Genomic DNA, 24,101 nt, shown 5'->3' on the forward strand with positions numbered 1-24,101 from the left:
TAACTACCGTTTCCTCCCACAGCTGTAACCATTCTGATGAGAGCTGAAAATGTCTAATTGCGATATCATTACAGACTCTTTCTCAGTATTTAATGCATATAGAGTATTTTTGTGCATGTGGGGCTGGGTGATATAGCAGATACGGCTGATATATTGCTGATAACATGTTGTGAATATCGTGAGGATTTTGATGCACATTTTGGAGTCTCACTTCAAACGGTTCATTTAAAAAAACTAATTCTTATCCTTGATTCAATGATTCACTTGTGTTTGAATTGTTCATTGAAGTCTCATTGTGACATTGTTATATATTAACGTGGTAAAATATCTACCAATATTTCTAATGAAATGAAAATGGCATTACATATCATTCATTGTGTTCATTTAACCAAAATATAGTAAAGACATTTTTAAAGCTCTGTTTAAAAAAATATGAGAAAATATTTTTTAAATGATTTAATATAGTTTAATAATAAAAATGTCCTTACATTTTATTAAAAACAAGATGTTTTCATCTTAAATATGACAATATATGAATTAAAATATAATAAATATAATAAATATTATTGTATTTATTACCTGGCCACTTTTTTAGGTACACGTGTCTAACCACTTGTTAACACAAATGTCTAATTAGCCAATCACAAGGAAGCAGCTCAATGCATTTAGGCATGTAGACATGGTCAAGACGATCTGCTGCAGTTGAAACCAAGTATCAGAATGGGGAAGAAAGGTGATTTAAGTGATTTTGAATGTGGCATGGTTGCTGGTTCCAAAATGCTGATCTACTAGCATTTTCACCAAGAAAGGACCAAAATCTCTTAGGAATCTTCTAATAGCTTGTTGAATCTATGCAACAAAGGATTCAGGCAGTTCTGAAGGCAAAAGAAGGTTCAACCCGGTACTAGTAAGGCGTACCTAATAAAGTGGCCGGTGAGTGTATAGTAAATATAATTACTGTTCATTTACTAAACAACTGTAGATACATTATTAACTAGATTTTTATTGCATTGTAGTTCTTGCATTAAACACATTAAAGCTGTTTGGATAAAACAATCAGTTTTCTTAAAAAAAATTATAAATACAGCTTTAGAAAAATGCATAAATATTGAGATATTTACAGAATACAATCTCTTTTTTACTATATTGTCCAGTTCTACTGTTATTGAATGTTTTAGTGTATGTAGTCAAGATTGTGCCCTTCTCGATTTTTTTCAGACCTGCATTGGAAGTACGTACAGTGTGATTATTTACCTGTTGGCGAGGCGAAGCACGAAAAGCTCAAGGAAGGCAGAGTCGATGAGCATGTTCTGGTCATCGTGGTGAAGTTCAGAGAATCCAGGCAGCCGTTCAGCCCAGCAGCGCGTCACCTCCATAGAGCCGGTTAACACTCTGTAAAACATCTGGATCTGCTGAGACTCAGACAGACCCACGGGCTCCACCGCACTGAACTGCAGAGAGAGAGATGAGTATACAAATCACAATCACTCATTTGAAGGAACTACCTGTGGATATGAAATCCTCTGGTGTTGGACATTCACTAAAGTGGAGGCATTTTTACATTTACAGAGTCACACTTTTAAACATTTAAAACGATTAAATTAATTTAAGATGGCTGAAAAAAAGTGTATATGGAATGTTTTGGTTTATCGAGACAATACTTATTCAACTTTGGTTAAAGTTGTTACGTGTGTTTTTGGAAATTTATTTTTAATTATATAAATATGTACAGTAGTTAATTTTGTAAAATCTCTGTTTATATAATGGTAAACCTTTGCATAAACAAGACATTAGTTAGCTATGTTTATCGTGAAAAATACATAAAAGGCATTTTTATAATTTAAATAATTAAAATTTAACAAATTCAACCTTTCATGTGTTTATTAATTTTAACAAACATAAATAAACATTGTACCAAATGTATTGCGCATCATTAGTTAAAGTTACTTAGTTAACTAGTGTTACATAGAAGACATTATTGTAAAGTGTAAACAGAATATGTTTTATTTTAAATATTATTTATTTAAATGCAATTCTATTATTACGTCATCTTTAAAATAAATACGAATGAGAAACATTTTTAACATTTACATATTTTATTTATTAATTTCATTTATTTAATCATTAATTATTCTGTTAATTTTGAATGAGAAAAATTGTTTTAGTTTTATGGCTAAAGCTTTAGTTTTAGTTCATTGTTGTAATCCTAGATTGGAATGTTCACCATTTTGTATTGTAGTGTCTCTCTCTTATTATTTTGGTAAAAAATCAATAAACAAACAAACAAATTAATGAGAAAAATAATAAAACATTAGTTAATCAAAAAATTCATGCACCAAATAGTTAAACGTTGATTTCCAAAGCCTAGTCTAGACTGAAAACAGCACACTCAGTTACCTGGCTGTAGTCTAGCTCTCGTGGTGTGGACTGGGAATAAGCGCGCACCAGTGCGTTCAGCAGGCTGAGAGGAGGCGATGGGGGCGACGGCTCCGGCTGCAGGGGACTCTTTGGTTTAGAAGGCAATCGACCTCTCCTGCCCTTCAGGTTGTCTGTGCGCACCACTGTGCCAAACACATAGGTTAGACAATGCACAGAACTCCCACATGCATCTAAATATTAGTATGGACCAATATTTGAACAAATACAATAATACAATTCAATATGTGTGATGGATGTTAAGTTATGTTTAGGTTCGTTACGGTCAATCCTTTAAAATTCATTATTTTATTTTGGGATTCAAAATGTTTTCTGACTGACCAGTAGGGGGCAGCTGAAATCAGCATGTCTGCAGGACATGAATGGAATGGGTTGCAAGCACATAATAATAATATGTCCGTCCTAATCAGTAGATAAGGTGGTTTATGCTGTGATATTTCGAAATAACATGATATTCATGCTTAAATTCTGTGTAAATCCTGTGAGCCTGTGACTATCCTGTGTGCTGTGTTATTACCGGCTCTGAATCCGCTGATAGACTGTGATTGCAGAGGCGAAGTATTGCCGGTAAACACCTCCATTATACTTTAATTCATGCATTCATTCTAACCAACCAAGCCAGCTACGGCTCCAAACTGTATTAATCCACGGTGCGTCTGCGGGTTTTAAATCATTAAGGTAAAGAGTGTCTATCTCCTTTGCATCAGTCTCTAACTAGAGGTCCAGCTGGGGTCATATGCACCGGAGCCCATTGTGTGATAATTGGCTTGAGTGGCTTGGCTGGACACATATTATAGGTATGTGTGTGTGTCTGTGTGTGTGTGTGTGTACCTTCTTTCACCATGCCTACACTGAGACACTTCTGGAAACGGCAGTACTGGCAGCGATTTCTTCTCCTTTTGTCCACAGGGCAGTTTTTACTGGCCAAACACACGTACTTTGCATTCTTCTGCACCGTCCTCTGCAGCCACCGACAAGAAAAAGAGAGAAAAAAAACAAAACAATAAGCCAACAGGTCTAAACATTTTATTTATTTAATTAATTTGATCCCATTTTGGGCTAAGAATTAAAAAGGAAGCTTGCAGGTCAGATTTTAATTACAATGTGAAAAAGCTCCTGCTCCATCAGGATAATTAGATAAAATTAATTTCCCAACATGCCTTGCCTGCAGGAGGGACAATTTTATTAGCGAAAGCCACTGACAATGAAGATCAGTGCAGAGCGTGCTGAGGCTGCTCCCGCGAGACATCCCGCGCCGCGTGATAAAATTGTTTGTGAAACTCGCGGGTCAGCTCACGGCACCTCAGGGTTTTGGCAGATCGTGCCTCTCCAATAACCCCCCTGGAGTTGTTTTCTCCTCGACTGGGTATGCGCGATTATTGCTGACCTTATTAAAATGAAATAAAAACGATCTGCGAGTAAAATAATGTAGGAAAGAGGAAGCGTATGACAGCGCTAAGCTTTAGACATCAAGAGCACGTGCTAGCTACTGCAGAGCCAAGAGATGTTAAGCGCTTGCGTGAGACCAGTAAGTTTCTTTGGTGATTAAGGTAAGATCCAAAACAAACAAAAACAATGCTTTAACAAGCTCCAACTGCGGTCAATTTAGTGGCACTAAAACATACATCAACAATGTCGGTTTCATTGCGCAGTTATTCAATTAGCAAGGCTGCTAGTAGTTCAAATGAATTTCAAAAACACAGAAGCGGGAAACAATCTTTAGGATGGCCACCTTTGGTACAACTTTGAATACTTTTTTGCTGTTTTTCCTATTAAACATCTTTAAAATGGTAAAGTTTAAGTATGCTAAGTAGCTAATGGCTAGCGATGACCATTACTTAATAGACTTTTTTTTCATTGTAAACTTTTTTACTCATCCTCTACTTGTTGCAAGTTTGTTTGAGTTCTGCTGAACACAAAATGAAGGTATTTTGAAGAATGTTGGAAACTGGTAGCTGTAGACTTGGAAGTCTAATAATGGAAGTTATCAACAGAACAAAACACTCAAAGATTTGGAAACCAAGGATGCTATAAAATAGCCTACGTGTTACACGGAGTTATTAATGGAAAAATTCAGTTGTTTTATATTATGGATGGTCCGCTGGGTCATGCCTCTGTTTGTGGCTAGACAACTCGATCCATGATACCAACAGTCAGTCGGTGAGTAAACTAATATAATGAATGAAAATACAAAGGCCTATGTGTATAGACATATAATGTAATGCTGTAATGTAATGTAATGTTTCGGTTGTCTCTGTTTTAATTGTTTTGTGATGATAATGTTGATTCGGATTTTGACTTTTTCCCGCTGAACTGGGCAGGTTGTGTGATGTTTGATTCGGGGGCGTTCTAGGGGCGGGGTTTGGGTGCTGCCCTGAGAGCTATTGGCCCGACAGTGGAAAACTTACTGCTCAAGCTCCCGAACTATTGAGCCAGCCCAGCCCAATAAAAGTCCTGGCTATAGGATATATGCCGAGCTAGTGTTGTTCACATACTAATAAACTTCCGGTGACCGGTTATTGTGAGTTTTTTTTCCATTTTATACGGTTCCTTTTACAGCATCGATGTTGTAATGTAATTAAAATACAATTAGTTAAATAGACTTTGGCATTCATTCAGTTGCTCAAGCAGAAAACGAGACAAAAAGCCGTTTGCTAGCACGCGCCTGTCAGAATCGCCAGGCTAGCGCAGAAGCTCTTTTGAATATACTGGGGTAAAATAAATGCTCATATTATAAAGACATGGCGGGGAAAAATGTAATTTAATGCAGTGCTTCTTGTACAATCTGAGACCCCCTTGATATCACTTAGCCAGTGGAGATTGCTGATTTTTAAAGAAAACAGACCTTAAACGCGCCGATTTTGCAATTGCAAACAGTTGACCGGAACGCTTAACCCAGGTTACTGACAAATTAAGAGTCCTATTAGCATGCTTCGACATATACCCTATTGCTGGCCCAAGCAGTGGAAATGCAGCTAATGTAAATGGAAATTGTAACCCAAGTAATTCCTCCAATCAAAAACAAACTAGAGTGAATAAAAAAAAATACAATGTCAATTTTCACCTGAACTCATCGGGTTATTCTGTAAACATGTTAATCTTTAAAGTTTGGTTAAATATGTTGGATAAAATATATATTTAGCTAAAAAAAATTGACGAAAACTTCAAGGGAACATCTGTAACACTGACTTTTCTGACATTTTACTTAATATTGTCTTGTCCTTATTAGTGATAATATGTTAGTTTTATAATTAGTTGGTAGCACTTTTCAATAAGGGTATATTAGTTAATGCATTTATTAACATGAACAAACAATGATAAAGCCGAGTCTGAATTAGCATGTTACTAGCATGAATTAGCAAGTAACTAGCATGATTCTAACATAAATTAGCATGTAACTAGCATGATTCTATCATGAATTAGCATGTTACTAGCATGTTTCTAGCATGAATTAGCATAATTCTAGCATGAATTAGCATGTTACTAGCATGTTTCTAGCATGAGTTAGCATGTTATAGCATGTTTCTAGCATGAATTAGCATGTTACTAGCATGAATTAGCATTTACTAGCATGATTCTAGCATGTTTCTAACATGAATTAGCATGATTCTAGCAAGTTTCTAACATGAATTAGCATTTACTAGCATGTTTCTAGCATGATTTAGCATGTTATTAGCATGATTCTAGCATGAATTAGCATGTTTCTAGCATGATTAACATGTTACTAGCATGATTTAGATGACTAGCAGAGAGATCTATTAGATTAACTGTTACTACTATTTGCAAGATTCTAGCATGAATTAGCATGTTACTAGCAAGATTCTAGCATGAATTAGTATGTTACTAGCATAAATTAGCATGTTACTAGCATGATTCTAGCATGAATTAGCATGTTACTAGCATGATTCTAGCATGAATTAGCATGTTACTAGCATGATTCTAGCATGAATTAGCATGTTACTAACATGATTCTAGCATGAATTAGCATGTTACTAGCATGATTCTAGCATGAATTAGCATGTTACTAGCATGATTCTAGCATGGATTAGCATGTAACTAGCATGATTCTAGCATGTTACTAGCATGTTTCTAGCTTGAATTAGCATGTTATTAGCATGTTACTAGCATGATTCTAGCATGAATTAGCATGTTACTAGCATGTTTCTAGCATTAATTAGCATGTTACTAGCATGTTTCTAGCATGAATTAGCATGTTATTAGCATGATTCTAGCATGAATTAGCATGTTTCTAGCATGAATTGGTATGTTATTAGCATGATTCTAGCATGAATTAGCATGTTACTAGCATGATTCTAGCATGAATTAGCATGTTACTAGCATGATTCTAGCATGAATTAGCATGTTACTAGCATGATTCTAGCATGAATTAGCATGTTACTAGCATGATTCTAGCATGATTAGCATGTTACTAGCATGATTCTAGCATGAGTTAGCATGTTACTAGCATGATTCTAGCATGGATTAGCATGTAACTAGCATGATTCTAGCATGAATTAGCATGTTACTAGCATGTTTCTAGCATGATCTAGCATGTTACTAGCATGATTCTAGCATGAATTAGCATGTTACTAGCATGATTCTAGCATGAATTAGCATGTTACTAGCATGTTTCTAGCATGAATTAGCATGTATTAGCATGATTCTAGCATGAATTAGCATGTTACTAGCATGATTCTAGCATGAATTAGCATGTTACTAGCATGATTCTAGCATGAATTAGCATGTTACTAGCATGTTTCTAGCATGAATTAGCATGTTACTAGCATGATTCTAGCATGAATTAGCATGTAACTAGCATGTTTCTAGCATGAATTAGCATGTTACTAGCATGTTTCTAGCATGAATTAGCATGTTGTTCGCATGATTCTATCATGATTTAGCATGTTTTAGCATCATTCTAGCATGAATTAGCATGTTACTAGCATGATTCTAGCATGGATTAGCATGTTACTACCATGATTCTAGCATGAATTAGCATGTTACTAGCATGATTCTAGCATGGATTAGCATGTTACTAGCATGATTCTAGCATGAATTAGCATGTTACTAGCATGATTCTAGCATGAATTAGCATGTAACTAGCATGATTCTAGCATGAATTAGCATGTTACTAGCATGTTTCTAGCATGAATTAGCATGTAACTAGCATGATTCTAGCATGAATTAGCATGTAATAGCATGTTACTAGCATGATTCTAGCATGAATCAGCTTGTTTCTAGCATGAATTAGCATGTTGTTAGCATGATTCTAGCATGAATTAGCATGTTACTAGCATGACTAGCATGTCACTATCGTGTTGCTAGCACCTTTCTAGCAAGATTAGCATGTCAGTAGGAAGTTTAAACTGTTAGCATGTGTTAGAAAAGCTAGTCACAGTCTCTGGGACAGTTGCTAGGGTGCTGAAATTGGTTGCTAGGGAGTGGCTAGTAAGTTTAAAGGTAATCAGTGATTGGCTGCTGGCTAGACTGAGTTGAATGAGGCCAGACTCTAGTCTGTAGGACAGTCTGATGCAGAGTTATGAGCTCACAAAGGTTGATCCAATGTTAAGTAAATGGGAGTCTTTTACAATGGAAGTCTATGGGACAGTTGCTAGGGTGCTGTAAGTGGTTGCTAGGGAGTGGCTAGTAAGTTAAAAAGTCATCAGTTATTGGCTGCTGGCTAGACTGAGTTAAATGAGTCCAGTTAGAAGTCTGTAGGACAGTCTGATGCAGAGTTATGAGCTCACAAAGTTTGACCCAATGTTAAGTCAATGGGACTTTTGGGATTTTTCTGGGTCGTTTTTCGGAAATATTACAGTATTTGTTCGTGTTAGTTAACATTAGTTAATGAAAAACAGGTGTTCATTGTTAGTTCGTTAACTCGCCGTGCATTCACTCATGATATCAAGCAAGAATTTTGATGTCAATAATGCATCAGTAAATGTTGAAATATGACTAATAAATGCTGCACAAGTATTGTTCATTTTTAGTTCATGTTAGTAAATAGATTAACTAATGAAACCTGATTGTAAAGTGTGACCACTGAATTAGAGCACCTATAATGGCATCTTGTATTAAAGTCGGTACCAAACAGTCTGTAATCAGTAGGCCCACATTCCGCAGATTTTTAGCCCATCATTGAATCTGTTTATTTACGTGTGTAAATTTATATTTATTCCGTTTTTTAAATTATTTTCAGTAATATTATTGACTAATATCTTTTGACTTTGTCATTTAGTAGATTTAGATAGTACCAAATAAGTGGATCTAATTGAATTTGCATTGTAAACATTAAATAAAAGTTAAAAATGTATTTTTTAAAATGTAATATATTACGTTTTTAGTTACGATACTCCCAAAAATCATTCCATATGAATCTGGAGATTTCTTTTTACAAAAGTCTGTGCAGAAATAGCAAAAACGTCTGCAGATTCTGTCTGGCCCTGGTAATCAGCTATGAAGGAAAAAGTAAAAAACCTTAAAATTGCTCCCAGTTTCTACCAAATTGTGTGAACTGTCCCTTTAAATGATTTCCATCGAAATGTTTTAAATCAAACTATCAAGAAATCAATCATACCAAGCTTGTAGCTGTTTCCAACAGGTGTAAATGAAATCAATTAAATCTCCCGTGTTTTGCAGGAAGCTGGATTGGTGAAGCTAAAACTCTCACCCACACCCACATTATCCATGTGATTTGCACGGTTTCTCAAATTTCACTTAAATCGAACATAAAACTAGCAGAGCGGCTCTACTAGAGTGGACTAATCTCCCAGTGGGCACGCAAATGCACTTGTTAGCACAGGGAGTCTACTCAGTTACAGCTAAATTCACAGCGATTCAGTATGACTTGATTAAAATACAACCTGTGGAGCACATCATCTTGAAAACACCCTGGGCTTAGTCTGAAGAGAAAAAAAAAAAAGAAAAGAAACAGCACCTCGTCGTTTCCCCTGCACTGCACGTATGAGCTCTGCTACTTCACGATTCATACTGTGACACGTTCTGTCTGTCGGTCACAGTTAGTGTAACGTCCACAAAAACTTTAGAGGTTTTATTGCTGCTGGTGCTCATGAATAGACGTCTCATGATGTTCATAAAATGAGAGAAACTGCTTTACATATGATTAAGTGGTTAAAATGTCTGCATTTTTTGTGTACATTTATGCTCTAGTTTACACAATGTCACAGTGCACAATCGTCACTGTAACAACAGGTTTCTAACTTTTTTTTTAAACAGGAAAAGGATATCTGAGGTATCATTTATGCAAATATCTCTCACTTTTTCTCCACAAACAATTGGCTAAAGGCATAAAAAAGGTACAATCAACAACAACTTCAATCACTTTATGAGTAAATCTGGGAGTTGACAGAAAAGATTTCTTTTAAACATTGACAATTTTACATTTTTCACATGAATATTCCTGCAAGGTCTGACACACTGATTTGTTGTGGATTATGAATATGAACTGAATAATTACTGGTCAATTTGATCCTCCATTTCATTGTCAATGGCAATTGCACTAATCCAAAATAAAAAAAGTTTCAAGACAGGGTCTCAACTACTCTCTGAGAGTATTAACATTTACATTTATGCCTTTAGCAGATCCAAATGGGTTCTTCATGTAGAAGGCTTGTTGTATTTACCTTATTATTATAAATTATTGTATAACTCTCTAAAAAAACTATAAATCATCCCCAGAAATGTAACTTATAATAAAATAAAAGTTCCAATGGGGATTTTTGCAGTAATGCCATTGAAACGCTGTTCTAGATTTACTTGTTAGAACCAACGCAAGAAAGATTTTACAAACTTAATAATCATTTACCATGGTAAAGAACCATTATAAATGTAAACCACTTTTAATTATAAAAGGTTCCATGGATGATAAATGTTCAATAAAATTATAAATGCCAATAAATAACCTTTATTTTAAGAGTCTATGTCAAATAAAAATCTAAACTAACCCAAAATAAATAGGTTTAAGTCATGGTCTCAACTACTCTCTGAGAGAACTAACATTTACATTGATGCTTTCAGCAGATCCAAATGGATCCTTCATGTGGGAGGCTTGTTGTATTTACCTTATTATTATAAATAATTGTATAACTCTCTAAAAAAAACTACAAATCATCCCCAGAAATGTAACTTATGATAAAATAAAAGTTCCAATGGGGATTTTTGCAGTAATGCTATTGAAACACCATTCTAGATTCACTTCTTAGAACCAACGCAAGAAGGATTTTACAATCTTAAGAATCATTTACCATGATAAAGAACCATTATAAATGTAAACCACTTTTAATTAAAAAAGGTTCCATGGATGATAAATGTTTAATAAAACAATAATCGTCAATAAAGAACCTTTATTTTAAGAGTCTATGTCAAATAAAAATCTAAAAAACTACTTTCATTGTCTAACTACCATCATCCTCTCATGCGCGCACACACAGACACAAGGTTGCGGTCCAGTGCACAGCAGGGTCCGTAGGGTCAGTAAAGACAAGCAGTTGTGGATTCATGACATGTAACATGTGCTAATGGCCCTGTCGCACATTAAAACCCCTTAGGGAAGCTATATCCCGCTCTCCTCGTCCTCTCCTCCCCTAATCAGAGATGATCAGACTATCTTCTCTCGCTCTCTCCTCTGGGTGTGTAATTAGACGTGTGTGTATGGCTGTTCAATAGGAGAGGTGGAACTGGGTCATCGTTAATTGGTTAAGTGTGTGTGTGTCTGCGTGTATTGCGCACTTAGACTGTATGATAAGACGAATTGAGCACATTTTATGTGTTTATTATTCAGTACTCTATAAATGCCACAATACAGCTGCAAATGCACATTTGTATTTGTTGTGACTCATTTAATCAATGTAAAGCTAAAGGAAAGTGCTGGAGATGAATTCCCATTCAGTTACGAGCAGTTAAGAGCTGTTAAACTTTTATTCCAATGGAGGTTTTGTGAATGAGCGAGACTGTCCTCAACCCTCCATTAGGTTAATATTCAGAATAAATATTCTCACGTTATGAGTCACAGAGCAAATTACGAAACAAATAAATGGTGTGAAAATAAGTGGTGGTAGCGAATGAGCAAGACAGAGTGATTCTCCTTTGTTTAAAACAATTTTTTCATTGTGAAACAGCAGAACAGTTTGTATTCAGATGTAAAGTAGAGCCATAAGTGAAGTGATTTAGTGCCCGTTAATGAACATAAAACTAAAGCAGAGGCAAAATCTGAATAATTTTAGAGGATAAATGCATGCACACTCCATTAAAAATGTTACTCTAAAACCTAATGTAGTAGGAATCATTAAAAAAATATCACAAAAAACCCCCATTTACGAGAATTCTTCAAAGGATATACACTGCCTCACAATACACTGGCTTGCATTTAAATTCACCTGCTAATATTTATATTGTGAGTTAATGAGTTGCCTGAGATAATTAAATGGCGAGTGTGTTTTGTGAGTTCGGGGTGACAATGAATGTGTGTGTATGCATAAAAATAAGTCTGCTGATCGTCTAAGACTTGGCAGTGTGCATATGTCATTGTTTGTGGATGTCATTTGTGTCTGTGTGCATGTGTGCCAGCGTTGCAGTAATGGCTTCAAAGCCTCAGGCTTACCAACCCCTGCTTTTATTAATTACTAAATAAAAACTAATTGTGAAACTAATTGAAAAGAGGCATAATTTATTTCTGCACCAGACCACAGGCCATTTTCAATTATTTCAGCTCTGCCACTCTCGCTCCATCCTTTCATTGTCAGTCTTTCAGTACAGTCTCTGTGTGTTTTAAGTCTTCTCGTTGTTTCTAACATTTAAACATAAGCAAATTAAAAACGTGAATCCCTAAGTTTTAAATAGCTGTCAAATATATGTTAAAGTCTGTTGAAATTAAATCCCTTTTGTCGTCCTACGTTCCAGGCTCTTCTTAGTCTCGGTGTGTGTAAATGTGTGTGTGTGTTGGTTTCTGGCTACATCTCCAAGCTGCTGTATTTTAAGTGCGCGCCGCTGTCACACCTCTCACTGGTCACCGAGGGAAACGACCCTCACAGACACTGTGGCAACCGCCGCTCAGACGATTTGTGAGAGCACTCAAAGACACACACACACACATTCACACTCAGTACACACAAGCCAATGAAAAGGCCTAGCAAACCTGCCACGGTCTGAAACTGAAACTAAACAATCCTTCATTTTTTCAAATCATTTTCTGTATATCCTCAAATGCTTTTTTTTATATGTTGTTAAGATTTTATCACAACCCCTCTTCAAAACCAAACAACAAAAACACACACAGGGCTCATTAAAGAATCGCTATTCACACGGTGGGCTTTACCCTTGGTTCAAATGCCCGCGGAGTGTGTTACAATGGTTGGTTAACCCTGAGCGTCACATTCAGAGAACGAGGTGCGATCGCTGTAGAGCGGTGTGAGCCTCTTCAACCAAAAGCTTCTTTCAAACCAAGAACAAAACTAATGACCACTAATGAATACACAATCAACAAACACTACACTGACCACATAAGAGACCAAAAAAAACACTGATCGACACACACTGCACAATAGTGTGCAAGTACAAGCCTCTTACACTCCATTTAATGACAGACACACTCACATACACAATGAGACATGCTATTCAAATTAAGCACACACTGAGGAATACATATCAATCAACATAAACTGCAAACGCCCACATCAGCTTCCAGCCAAACATAATACTATGAAAAAGTGTAAAGCATTATGGGAAATCCAAATGAGAGGTTTCCTAACTGGCAAATATTATCCATCAGTTTCAGCTAACCACAGCTTGCTTAGCTTTTTGTGCAGTGTTAAAAGAATAGCTCAGTAAAAAAAGACAATATTTGAAAGAGTTGCCCTGGGCCAAATAGGGGCCCTCAGCAGACTTTCTAGTGGGCCTCAGAATTACTTAAGTATTCAAATAATAATCCATTTTTTTTCTTGAAATGAAAATATGTAGGATATTTATTAAATAAATGTGAAAACAACACTTGTCAAAACTAAATTATTTTGTATATTTTCTGCCATGGAATGTTTTAGTATTAAGTAGTATAAATTTGGACACGATTGTCGGAATACTTCTCCTTGTGGCAGTCATACAGAAAATTCTGTTTTGTCGTGCACCATGGTAAGCTGATTCTCGCGGTGGTGTCCCAAATAAAGGAGTGTAAAAGCAAGAGCCTTTATTCTCTATGTGTTCACCATGGTTGAATGACTGAATGAATACTAGAAACTCATCACTGCTAAAAATTTTAGAAGGAGTGTTGAGACAAGATTAAAAATAATATTGATTTTTACTACTCATTTATGAATCGATTATTATATATTTTTTTTAATATAGACTTATTTCTGATTTAAAAAATAACGAAAAACTCCTATTTCTCATCTCGCGCGCATGGATCTGCTTGGACAACACTGGAGTACATCACATCCGGTCAGCCGATTGCATATGCTCTAGTTGCAGGAGTTCAAATATTTTAACAAATCCGCAGCTCAAATCGGAACCGAATTTTCCGCATACAGTGACGATCGGAGCTTTATGTAACTCCTGGACTACTCCATTGGAAATGAATGACTTCTTGTCTGTTGCTTGTCGTTTGCTGTGTGCAGTGGAAAGGCTGCTTAAGATGTTAGCTAAAACTAAAACTCTCATATGATCCTCCTATTTGCACTGAACAGAACTTCTTGTATGAATCTTTCTGTGAAAGTGTGTGTCAATAAGGATTATTATGCATTTGCAATGGAATACTTGTGCAAGCAATAGTGACAATGATGGAACTCTGGGTGCGTCTGTATTCGATGCAATCGAAGGAAAACAAAAGCCCTCTGTCCAGCTGGGATGCTGAATTCTTACCTTGAAGAAGCCTTTGCAGCCCTCACAGGTGCGCACACCATAGTGCTGGCAGGCCGCGTTGTCTCCACAAACTGCGCAGGTTCCTTCTCCAGAGCTGATGCGACTCGGCGGCGATGGCAAACTCTCTCCCAGAAGCTGTGGACAGTGGCCCATGCCCAGAGAGCGAAACGCCATGCCTCCTGGCTTACCCATGTTGAGCGGGTACATGTTTGAGTGCGAATGGGAGTGCACATGTGAGTGTGCGTGTGTGTCCATGTTGGGTGGCACATGTGAAGACGAAGAGGAGGACGAAGGAGAGCGTTCAGGGCGCAGCGGAAGGCCGATGGCAGTGTCGTAGCCACTGGTGGAGGGTGGCACCGTCTGCTCGTAGAAATGAGGGAAGCGAGGGCTCTTCAGCGGGCCTTCAATCAGGCAGGGTTGGGGCACTGGGGGAAGACTGTGCTCATCCCACAAGAAAGAGCTGCTGGGTGGGCCGGGGTGAAGCGGCGTAGGGGGCGTCGAAGGGGGCGACTGTTTAAAGTACATGGAGCTCCCAGGTATTGCTTCGTCAGATGGTGCCATGGGTGGGAAGGACTCCTCCTCCTTCTTGATGATAGGGCGTTGAGGAGGGAGTTGATACAGACAGGAAGGTTTGGGCTCGAAGCCGCCCTCCACAAACACATTAAAACTGGGTAAGGAAGTGGTGGCGGCCGCCGCTGAGATCTCTCCCCCACTGAGCTCACACTTTGTGTAGTCTGTCGCCATGAGGTCAGCGCTGTAGTCACCATGGTAGCCAAAGGACTGGGCAGAGTAGCTGGACCCATGGGGTGGAGGGCCGTACTGGGCCTGAACGCAGGGCATGTCTGCAGAGATGCGGAGAGAGAATGGGAAAATGACTATCACATTGCTTTTATTTTGTCTTGAGGTGTACAAAGCATGTGCTGTCAATCATGGCATTTGAGTATTATTTTGTTAGTGGCGTGTTAGTAAATAAACCATTCACCAGGAAACGTGGGTTAGCCTATAAGCTGGTGGGCAAAAAAATCAATTCCTCATTCCTGGCCTGGACTCTTAAAGTACAGGAAAAAAACCCATCTGATTCAAATGAAGTTCTGTCATTATTTACTCTAACACAGGATTTTCATTCTCCAATGGAAAACAAAGTTATTTTCAGCGCATTTTCTAAGCGTCTGAGACTGACGTCTCCATTTAGCCGTGACATCAAAACCTGGTAGAATAATTCAGAGCTGGTCTACTAAAGATATTTATTTGGGTTTTCTAATAAATACCAAGGTAAAACAAGGCCCGTGGACAATACTTTTTATGCTTGGCTATAAACGGGAAATTACATTCACCCATAAAGAAAATGTGATTTCTGAAGCATGTTTATTTTATGTTAAAAAAGGTGTATTCGTAATAAGTGCCTATACCTAACATGCGTGTGTGTGTGTGCCCAGCAAACAATTTTGTGTTTAACAGACATCTAAGAATAGCCCAAAACTAGACGAGTCATCAAAATAGACAGATTAGGCAGACTTTATATGTGTAGTCTTTCATTTCTGTTTATTTGATGACTAGTCTAGTTTTGGCCTATGCTTAGACATCTGTTAGATTTTCACTGACAGCCCAAATTGTTTAATTGCTTTGTTTTAGCCAAGATGACTATGTTTAGACGTCTATTAGACATCTTTTAAAAACAAAAAATGCTTGCTGGGTGAATTTTAAGCTGCAGGTCAAGCTATATCAACCACAGACCTTATTTTACGCACGAATCTAAAAATCTCATTAGGAAGATTTCAAAGGAACTACTGTTGAATTAGTCTTCCAGGCTTTGACGCTTTTTGATGAGGGCTAATAAATGACGACAGAAATGGAATTTCAGGCTGAACTGTCCTATTAATAATTATGTAGCCTAATTCACTGAAATGCCTCCTTCAAGTAAGCAGAATGTTTTTTGTTTCTGGATTTAAACTTCATGCGACTTTCTCACAAGCAAACACCGTCCAACCCAACAAGCACACATACCCTATATACCTAACAAATCATTCTTTGATGACTTAAAAATACACATAAGTGTAAATATGCAACACTGCACAAACAAGAGTTCACTTACTATCAAATCATAAAGTCTAAACGCTTTGAGATAAATATTCATGATACTCTATTAATTAAATTCGCACCAAGCTCCAAGAAATGACCTTATTAAAAGCCATTAGGAAGTCCCTTGTTGTTTCTAGTAGGCTGTATCCTGGGCCAGCTCTGTGCTCCAGGAAAAACCATATTGCCAGCGTGCTCTCAGAGTTATAAAACCTACAACTGTGCGCCTTGACACAGCTGTTTAAGTGCATCTGTGCAGAGCTACCTGAGTCCGTGAGGAGATAATGTGTGTGTGCGTGTGCTTTGTTTGCTTATTTTCCCTAGGTGGGGAAGTGTACACAGACCCGACTTTGGCTTGACGCTGTCGTGTAGTGACTCCGTAATCCTTGTGCCTCCACCACGTCATGTGTGTTTAGTAAAATCAGGAGGCTTATCAATTATGAACGGCCCTTTACCTGTGATGACTCAGACTGGTGCGCGCATGTTCCTTTTTCTACGCACATCACTGGCTATGCATACAAATCGCACAGCATCATGGATAACAAGAGAATTTAATTCATGTCTCGACAATGGATTTAAAGCATAATAAATTACACATATATTTTGTATACACTTTTTTCCTATTTAACTTTGACAACTAGAATTGAACTGAAAAAAGTTTTATTTTTAGGACTAAAACAATTGGAAACTTTATCATTCACCTTATTTAAAAATAAATGTTGCTGATTATAACAACTCATGTTACTTTTGAATTTTTATTAATGCATTTTTTCAATCTTAAATTTATAGAAGAAAGCAATATAGATAACATGTAGTAGTCTATTAATATTTTTTATAAAATAGGCTACTAAAGTACATATTTCAATGTACGAATTAGGGATTAAATGACTTCCAGTGGTGTACAGTTAAAATGTATAACTTGTTTTCCTGGTGTCTTCCTTAACCCAAATAAGTAGCCTACTAATGTTTTAGCTCCCCTAGCTAACCAACAACTAGCCTAGGCCTATTTTAAAAATAGTCTCCGCTTTAAATAAAACTATTGTTGTTATTATTAATATATGTGAAATCTGTAACTAACTTGATTATAATTCCCAGGACTAAGCCTATGCATTGTGCATGTACTGACTGCTATACAGACAATGATCGAGAAGGTGTTGCTATGGTTACTGGTCGCGAGCATACGTTTAATGCACTGTGGGTAATTTTTAATCCAATATTCAAATATTTGTGGTTGTTGTTTGGAGGCGCTGAAAAAGTGCACAAAGTGTGTGTGTGTATGTGTGTGTGTGTGTGTGTTAGTGTGTATACCTGTGTGTGTGTGTATATATATATATATATATATATATATATATATATATATATATATATATATATATATATAAAACCTGTATCCAGCCTATTAAAAGGGGTGGTTCTTTTTTCTGAAAAAGTAGACCTTTTTTGCAGTTATTCGCCTAATTTTTTATTCAATTATGCATTTTAGTTACATTTTAAGAACTAATCTTTGATGAAACAGCTTGTTGAATGGTCATTATAACCACACTTTTTTGATGCACCATAAAATATTTCCTACAATTTTGTCGAAGCGCTTGCCATACTATTAATTTAAATTAGGATTTAAACTGTAAATTAATCCAGTTTTATAAATATTGTAATGAGATTAGCTTTTGAATAATGAATAAAGAAATATGAAAAAATACTTCTTTTTAAATACAAATGTATTATCATCCATCATTTAAAACCAAATATGAATTTGATAAAACTTGCTTTAAAATAAAGACTGCAGCCTATAGGCAAATAACAAACTGGCCAGCTCATTCAACTTTCCTCAGTCACAATTTGGCTACTTGAATAATTTTAAATTTTATTTGTCTTAAAGCCTTCTTCTATCGATAATTTTCACAATTGATGATGGTATAGCAGTCAAAAATGGTATAACTGAGCTCATGTTGGGGTCAAATTCTGGACTGTCAGTGTGGGCTGGCTACGGGCCTGTGTATGTGTATGTGTATATATATATATATATATATATATATATATATATATATATATATATATATATATATATATATATATATATATATATATATATATATATATATATATATTGGTTGTAGACTAAGTGGCGAAAATGGGGAGGGTGTGGGGATCAAAACCGAACTTATAACATCGCCATAATTTGCAACTTGACGTTTTACGTCAGAGTGAGGTGCCAAAGCGCGGGCGGGTGGGATTAGGTGCGACCCTTTCATCGTCATAGATACTGACGGAGGAATGGAGGTTTGAGGTCAGTCTGTCTCTCGCTAAATGGAGAACTGCAAAAGTGAGTCAAACTTTCTTACATCACTGTCATCACACACACAAATATCTCCCTAACGAGTACTTGAAAAACATTTCCTTCAAGACTTATTCTATAACAAGTCATTCTTATTTTAAATTTACAATACATAAATCGATCAAATAAATGAATAAACAAATAAATTAAAATAATACTAAATACTGGGGGGGGGGGGGGGGAAACAATGTCAGCCAGCCACATAAGCACAGACATGCTGATAAACTTGCTTTAAAATAGTTTTGGAATTTGAAGACTAAATCGCGTTATGCACAAATATGGCATTCAGCCAGTCGAGGTCTTTTCGTCCCAATTAAGAGCAGCTCAAATTGTGTAAGTCTAGATAAATCCTTAAACAAAAAAGCGGGACCTGGCTTTCTATCTCCTGTGTGTATCCGTTTATGACTTGTTTGTGCACGTGCAAACTCCACAGCACGTCGATTCTCTACATCAGCTCCACATTTCACCATGACACGGATAATAAAAAATGAAAACGCAGCCAGCATAACGTAAAAAGTCAAATTATTAAGAAGGTCTAGACCACATAAAGTCATACTGAAACGATGCTTTACAGCTCTAGTGTGTGTGCGCGCGTGCACAAGACAGAGAGCCTCACACAAATACACACGCAGGCTTATAGAAAGCGCTTTAGAGGGATGAAACAGTTTCTAACCTCGAGGTGTGCATTTTAGATGGACAAAATGCAGCTGTTCCAATAACTGTGATCGCTTGTTCATTGTCAGAGTGCCATAGATCTAACAAACAAACAAAAAAATAAATAAATCAACGACATAAAAAATAAATAAATGCATGACACGCTAACTAGTATAAATTTGCTCTTGAAGCAAAGAAAAGCAGCAGCACAAATATATTTGCGCAAACTTTCACTTTCTATACACTAAGACAACAGGACAAAGTATTCTGACAGGAGCACACGAGGTTGCTGTGACCATAAAGAAGACAGTGTCTTATTATATTATCATAACTGGTAAGGTACAGAAAAAATAACTTATATAAATTCCACTCGTTCCAGGAATTTGAACACAAATGCATAGACTACCTTATCTGACAAAAAACATGCAACCACCATCTGCGCAACTCGTGTTTTAAAAAGAATTAAATGCAATTTGCTGAGGAATGTTGAACAACGACAATGTCTTTAAAAACAGTGCTGTTTTTGCATTTATTTCCAGAACAAACACAAACAAAGCTCAAGCATTTTTTTTCTATAAATGTAAAAATAAATTCATATGAATTAATTATTGCTTTTATTATAACAGGACAACTTTTTACTCGACATTTTACATGTACAAAGAAACAACATGTAAATCTGGGATATGAAATTTCCAAGTGTACAAAGTTAGACAAAAATATACTATTCAGGTATATAAGGCTTTTAAAAGTAGCAACAAAACCTTGGTAGCAGTTCGTTTACATGACTAAATTTGATGTTATTGAAACTAGATTTGTATTAGCCTACAGCTTAATTTCATATGTTTAAAAACGCAGTTGTATGTGAAATATCTTAGGAAATGCCTTCTGGAGTGAGAGAGATTTTTAAATAGACTTGTGGTATACCTGATTGGCCTTTTGCTCGCTGAATCGTGGTCGGTTTTTCGGGTGGAGGCTGCACGCGTCTGGGGTTCGGGGCTGCTTCAGCACACGCGGCGGGTGAGGTATCCAGTAGCCGGGACTCAGACCTGGGCTGCAGGCGCTCTTCCGAACCGGTGTCTAAAATCGGGGGCACACAATGATTTAGTTCACTAATCTGACATAAGGTCAAAGTAGTGGCAAAGTCTTAGAACTGGAAGAATATTAGATAGAAACTCCGTTATCTGAGTAATGTTAAATGACTTTAATTTATATACAAGTGTGAAGGTGAATAAACAAGGTTAAAGAAGCATGCGGTCTGCTCCAAAACAACGACCATTATAAGTATATAAGCAAGTAATCTTCTTTTATAATAATCGAACTCCTTAAATATTTGCATGCTAAAAGATGCATGAGTTCATATAATTCGTTAATGTGTGTTTTATATGGCACAGAAAACATACTGAAATATTCAGATTATGTTCACTGTAAAACACTTCTCAATTCTATTCACAAATACCGAAATATAATTTAAACACAAAAAGAAATCTTTATTTTTTATCTTTTCTTTTTTGTACGGAAATATTCTTACTTTAACCTCAACAATGATTCAATCGTAGCCTTTGGTAACAAACTAACAATAATAAAATATGCAAAAACCAAGCACAAACAAAACATTTTGTAACAAAATGTTACAATAACCGACTTTTCACATTCAAGGAAAATGCTAAAATAAAAAACCCTGAAAAATCCATTAAAGCGAAGATGTAACATGCAGTTTTTGAGCACAAAGATAACTTTATTACACAATCTGCTAATACGATTTATAAAGGACTATTTGATTTTTCCTTCTGGTCCTGCATTCGACCATAGAGTTTAAACCGCTCCGAGCGTCTAATAAAACACGTTGCCATGCAGTATTTGTTTTCCTTTACCTCAGAATAACGACAGTCTCGGTGACGGCTGGACAACATTCACCTGGGCACTCACAGAACTCCGACTATCCTCGTCTTCGGTCAAATAAACCCACGCGCGCAGAGCTCAAGAGTTTTTAAAAGCGACTAGCGCCCCCTCCCTGACAGAAGAAGCGCGCTCATACAGCCTGCCTCGACAGACATTAGGCACTGGGCAGTGTCTTTCTCGACCTCTCAAACTACTAGAAATAATATTCAAACCTTCATGGTTTTGCAATATCAAGACTTCAGGAACTAATTTATGATTTGACTTACAATTGAAGTGAGAAAAGTAAATCACGGGTACACATTTAGATCATTTTGAGTTGCCTCACAACTAATGCTGATATTAACAGATGCTGATAAAAATAGGATGGCTTTCTAGGGACTTTATTACGTTTGTGTTTGAGTTGAACCCTTGTCTGTTTGGGCTTATGTGTGATTTTGACAGAGCGTGATTGAGTGTGTACGCATGGAGCCGCCGGTCCGCTTGTGCCCCGGTAACCTAGAGAACCGCGAGAGAGCACTGAAGCACGCGCTTTGTAGAGGCGCTCCGTTCTCCGTTCAATAAGCGCGCGAGATAGAGGCTTTCCAGCAAACACACAAAAGAAAAGGGGAGAGTGGAGATAGAGGGATGGAAAAATACAAGTACAGTAAATTAGCTTGGAGAACGGGATTTGACACCCGACGGGGACAGAGACCTGAGGGGAAGAGACCAGGCTATGTACTCCGTGACCCGATCTCGCGTGCTCCGTTATAAAACTTTAGCAGTAGAACAAGTCATTTGGGTCAAAATCAATATATTGTTGTATCACATACCTCTTGGGGGTGGTTCTGGCACAGCTGTCACTATTAGTATTTGTAGACTACAGGCAGTGAAATAAAAAGTAACTTACTGTCATTCATTTGTGTGCGTATTAGTAAGTGGCCCTGCATCATGTTTTGATCTGAAATTCAGACCACATTGGCCGCTGTAGTGAAGGACATTTTATTTTAAAGGCTTTCCTTTAGAAAGTAAATAAATAAAAGTATTCTGAAAGCAAGCAAACACTTGCTTCCCTGACCACAAGTGCACTGATCTTTTGCTCCTCAAGAGAACACTGCTAGAAGAATAGTGAGAGTGGTAAATATGAGAATAAAACTAGACGACATGTTGACAGTTTGTGTAGGTATATTTATTTTTGATAACTGCACATGTGTTCATTGTGTATGTTCGCGTGCGGTCCTTCCGTGGCTTCAAGATGGAATGAATGGAGCGCATGTAGTCATGTCACTGAAACGTGGTAAAAGCGATATTCATAAGACTAAATCATATAAGAGAAAGTATTCTAGATACTGCTGTGAACGAATAAATAAGCATCAGCACAATGTTAAGTCAGGTTTTTGAGAATTGCGGAGCGCCCAGCGCGCTCTCCGTCTTGGCGCATCTCACGAGACTCTCTACCGGCCCCGCGCGAGCTCACAGCGGTTCACCCGGGTGAGGAAGAGGCATCCCATTTCCATGACAACCTGAGAGAATATTATAGCCCACGTTTCGCAAATTAAATTCGCATTCGGTCCCTCCGTCCACAAAGACAGAGCACAAATATAGCTCGTTTACGCGCTGCGGCTGGACATTCAACAGGTCCGTACCTGAAAGTTCTCTATGTCATGCACAAATGTATGAATGGAGACCGCTATACAAACACCACAAATCACCTAAAGCATGTTGTCAGGGATTTTAGTTTAAAGTGTACAATTGTGTTTATATGCCCTATAAAGCGTATAAGATAAAATAAAAAATACTACTTACTTGATTTCTGTTGACGGTCCGTCTTTACATATGTTTTAAAGCCCTAATAATTCCTTGTGCATATCCAACAGAAAATTGTAAAAACTGAAAAAGAGGTTGAGTAAAAGTTGGTATTAAAGTAAAAAAAGTTGATGATTTTTCATTTAAAAAATTTACTTGACCGATTTTCCTTTTAGCTAAGAAGAAAAAAAGTACTCCGTGGTTCTGTCAGCTCCACTATAATAGTGTCGGCGTTAGTAACGGAGAGGATGCGCTGAGCTTAAGTTGCAATGTGCCTTTGTTTATGTGGCGCGCTGAGCGAGAGAAAGTCTAATAGCACATTTATGTGCGCCTGGCTTCTACATAGCTAGAGTGGAATGCGCTACGTCAATGTGACGCCATGGGAGAGGTGACGTCGAGCCTGCACTGTCTGCACTGTAGTCCCCGGCCTCTCTGGTACAGTATACACATAAGCCGTACAGTCCTTGCCAGGAGAGAGAGAGAGGAATAGAGTTGGTCTTCTGACTCTTTGTCAGAGGTTGTCAGAAATCGCGCGGTAGGGCGTGTTGTCTGTTGCTTGCTATGAAAATCTAATGTGTCAAACTAATTCTATAGCTAATGAAGCTATTTTAAAACCTCTTATTTTTTTATCAAATTAATAAACCGTATGATTGTTAATTGCATAATGAATATAGTTGTGGCTTCCGCAGTGTTTCACGCTATATTAAATACTCTGATGATCCCGTTAATAACCAAACGTTCATCATTGCGTGTACACGCGTTATAAATGAACGTGTGCGTTTGTCAGTGTTTTCCTACAAATATATGCAAGCAATTTTTCATAGCACAGGCTAGCCTTTAGAAAAAAAAACAACTTTGTGTTATTGTTTTAATGTTAGGCATCTCCCAAAATTACCCTTTCTCTGAACGCAAACAAATGAGTACAAATGTATCCAATATAAATTATAAGGGTTTGAAGTTGAGTGGAGTTGAAACACCAAAGTGCTTCCGGCGTGTACACTAAACAAACTATTACATTTAGCTTGCGTACCCCGTAGTACAAAAAACATCA

At 37.1% G+C, this 24,101-nt stretch overlaps 1 protein-coding gene across 4 annotated transcripts in view; it reads right to left on the reverse strand.

Moving 5' to 3' along the window:
* The window catches only part of nr4a3 (nuclear receptor subfamily 4, group A, member 3), a 36,018-nt gene extending 12,582 nt beyond the window's left edge, over window positions 1–23,436 (reverse strand). The window contains exons 1-7 of one of the 4 annotated variants that reach the window (XM_056475725.1): window positions 23,051–23,436; window positions 20,294–20,446; window positions 19,389–19,470; window positions 14,305–15,146; window positions 3,268–3,397; window positions 2,398–2,561; window positions 1,255–1,451 (exon numbers count right to left, since the gene is read on the reverse strand). In XM_056475725.1, the coding sequence (XP_056331700.1) occupies window positions 1,255–1,451; window positions 2,398–2,561; window positions 3,268–3,397; window positions 14,305–15,146; window positions 19,389–19,452 (1,397 nt within the window). In that variant the 5' untranslated portion in view covers window positions 19,453–19,470; window positions 20,294–20,446; window positions 23,051–23,436. Of the gene's footprint in view, window positions 1–1,254; window positions 1,452–2,397; window positions 2,562–3,267; window positions 3,398–14,304; window positions 15,147–19,388; window positions 19,471–20,293; window positions 20,447–21,240; window positions 21,319–23,050 lie in introns of those variants that run through there. The other 3 variants (XM_056475724.1, XM_056475727.1, XM_056475728.1) reach the window with 3 other exon arrangements.
* Between the last annotated feature and the right edge of the window lie 665 nt (window positions 23,437–24,101).

This window comes from Danio aesculapii, chromosome 16, assembly GCF_903798145.1.
Source record: "Danio aesculapii chromosome 16, fDanAes4.1, whole genome shotgun sequence".
NCBI lineage: Eukaryota > Metazoa > Chordata > Actinopteri > Cypriniformes > Danionidae > Danio > Danio aesculapii.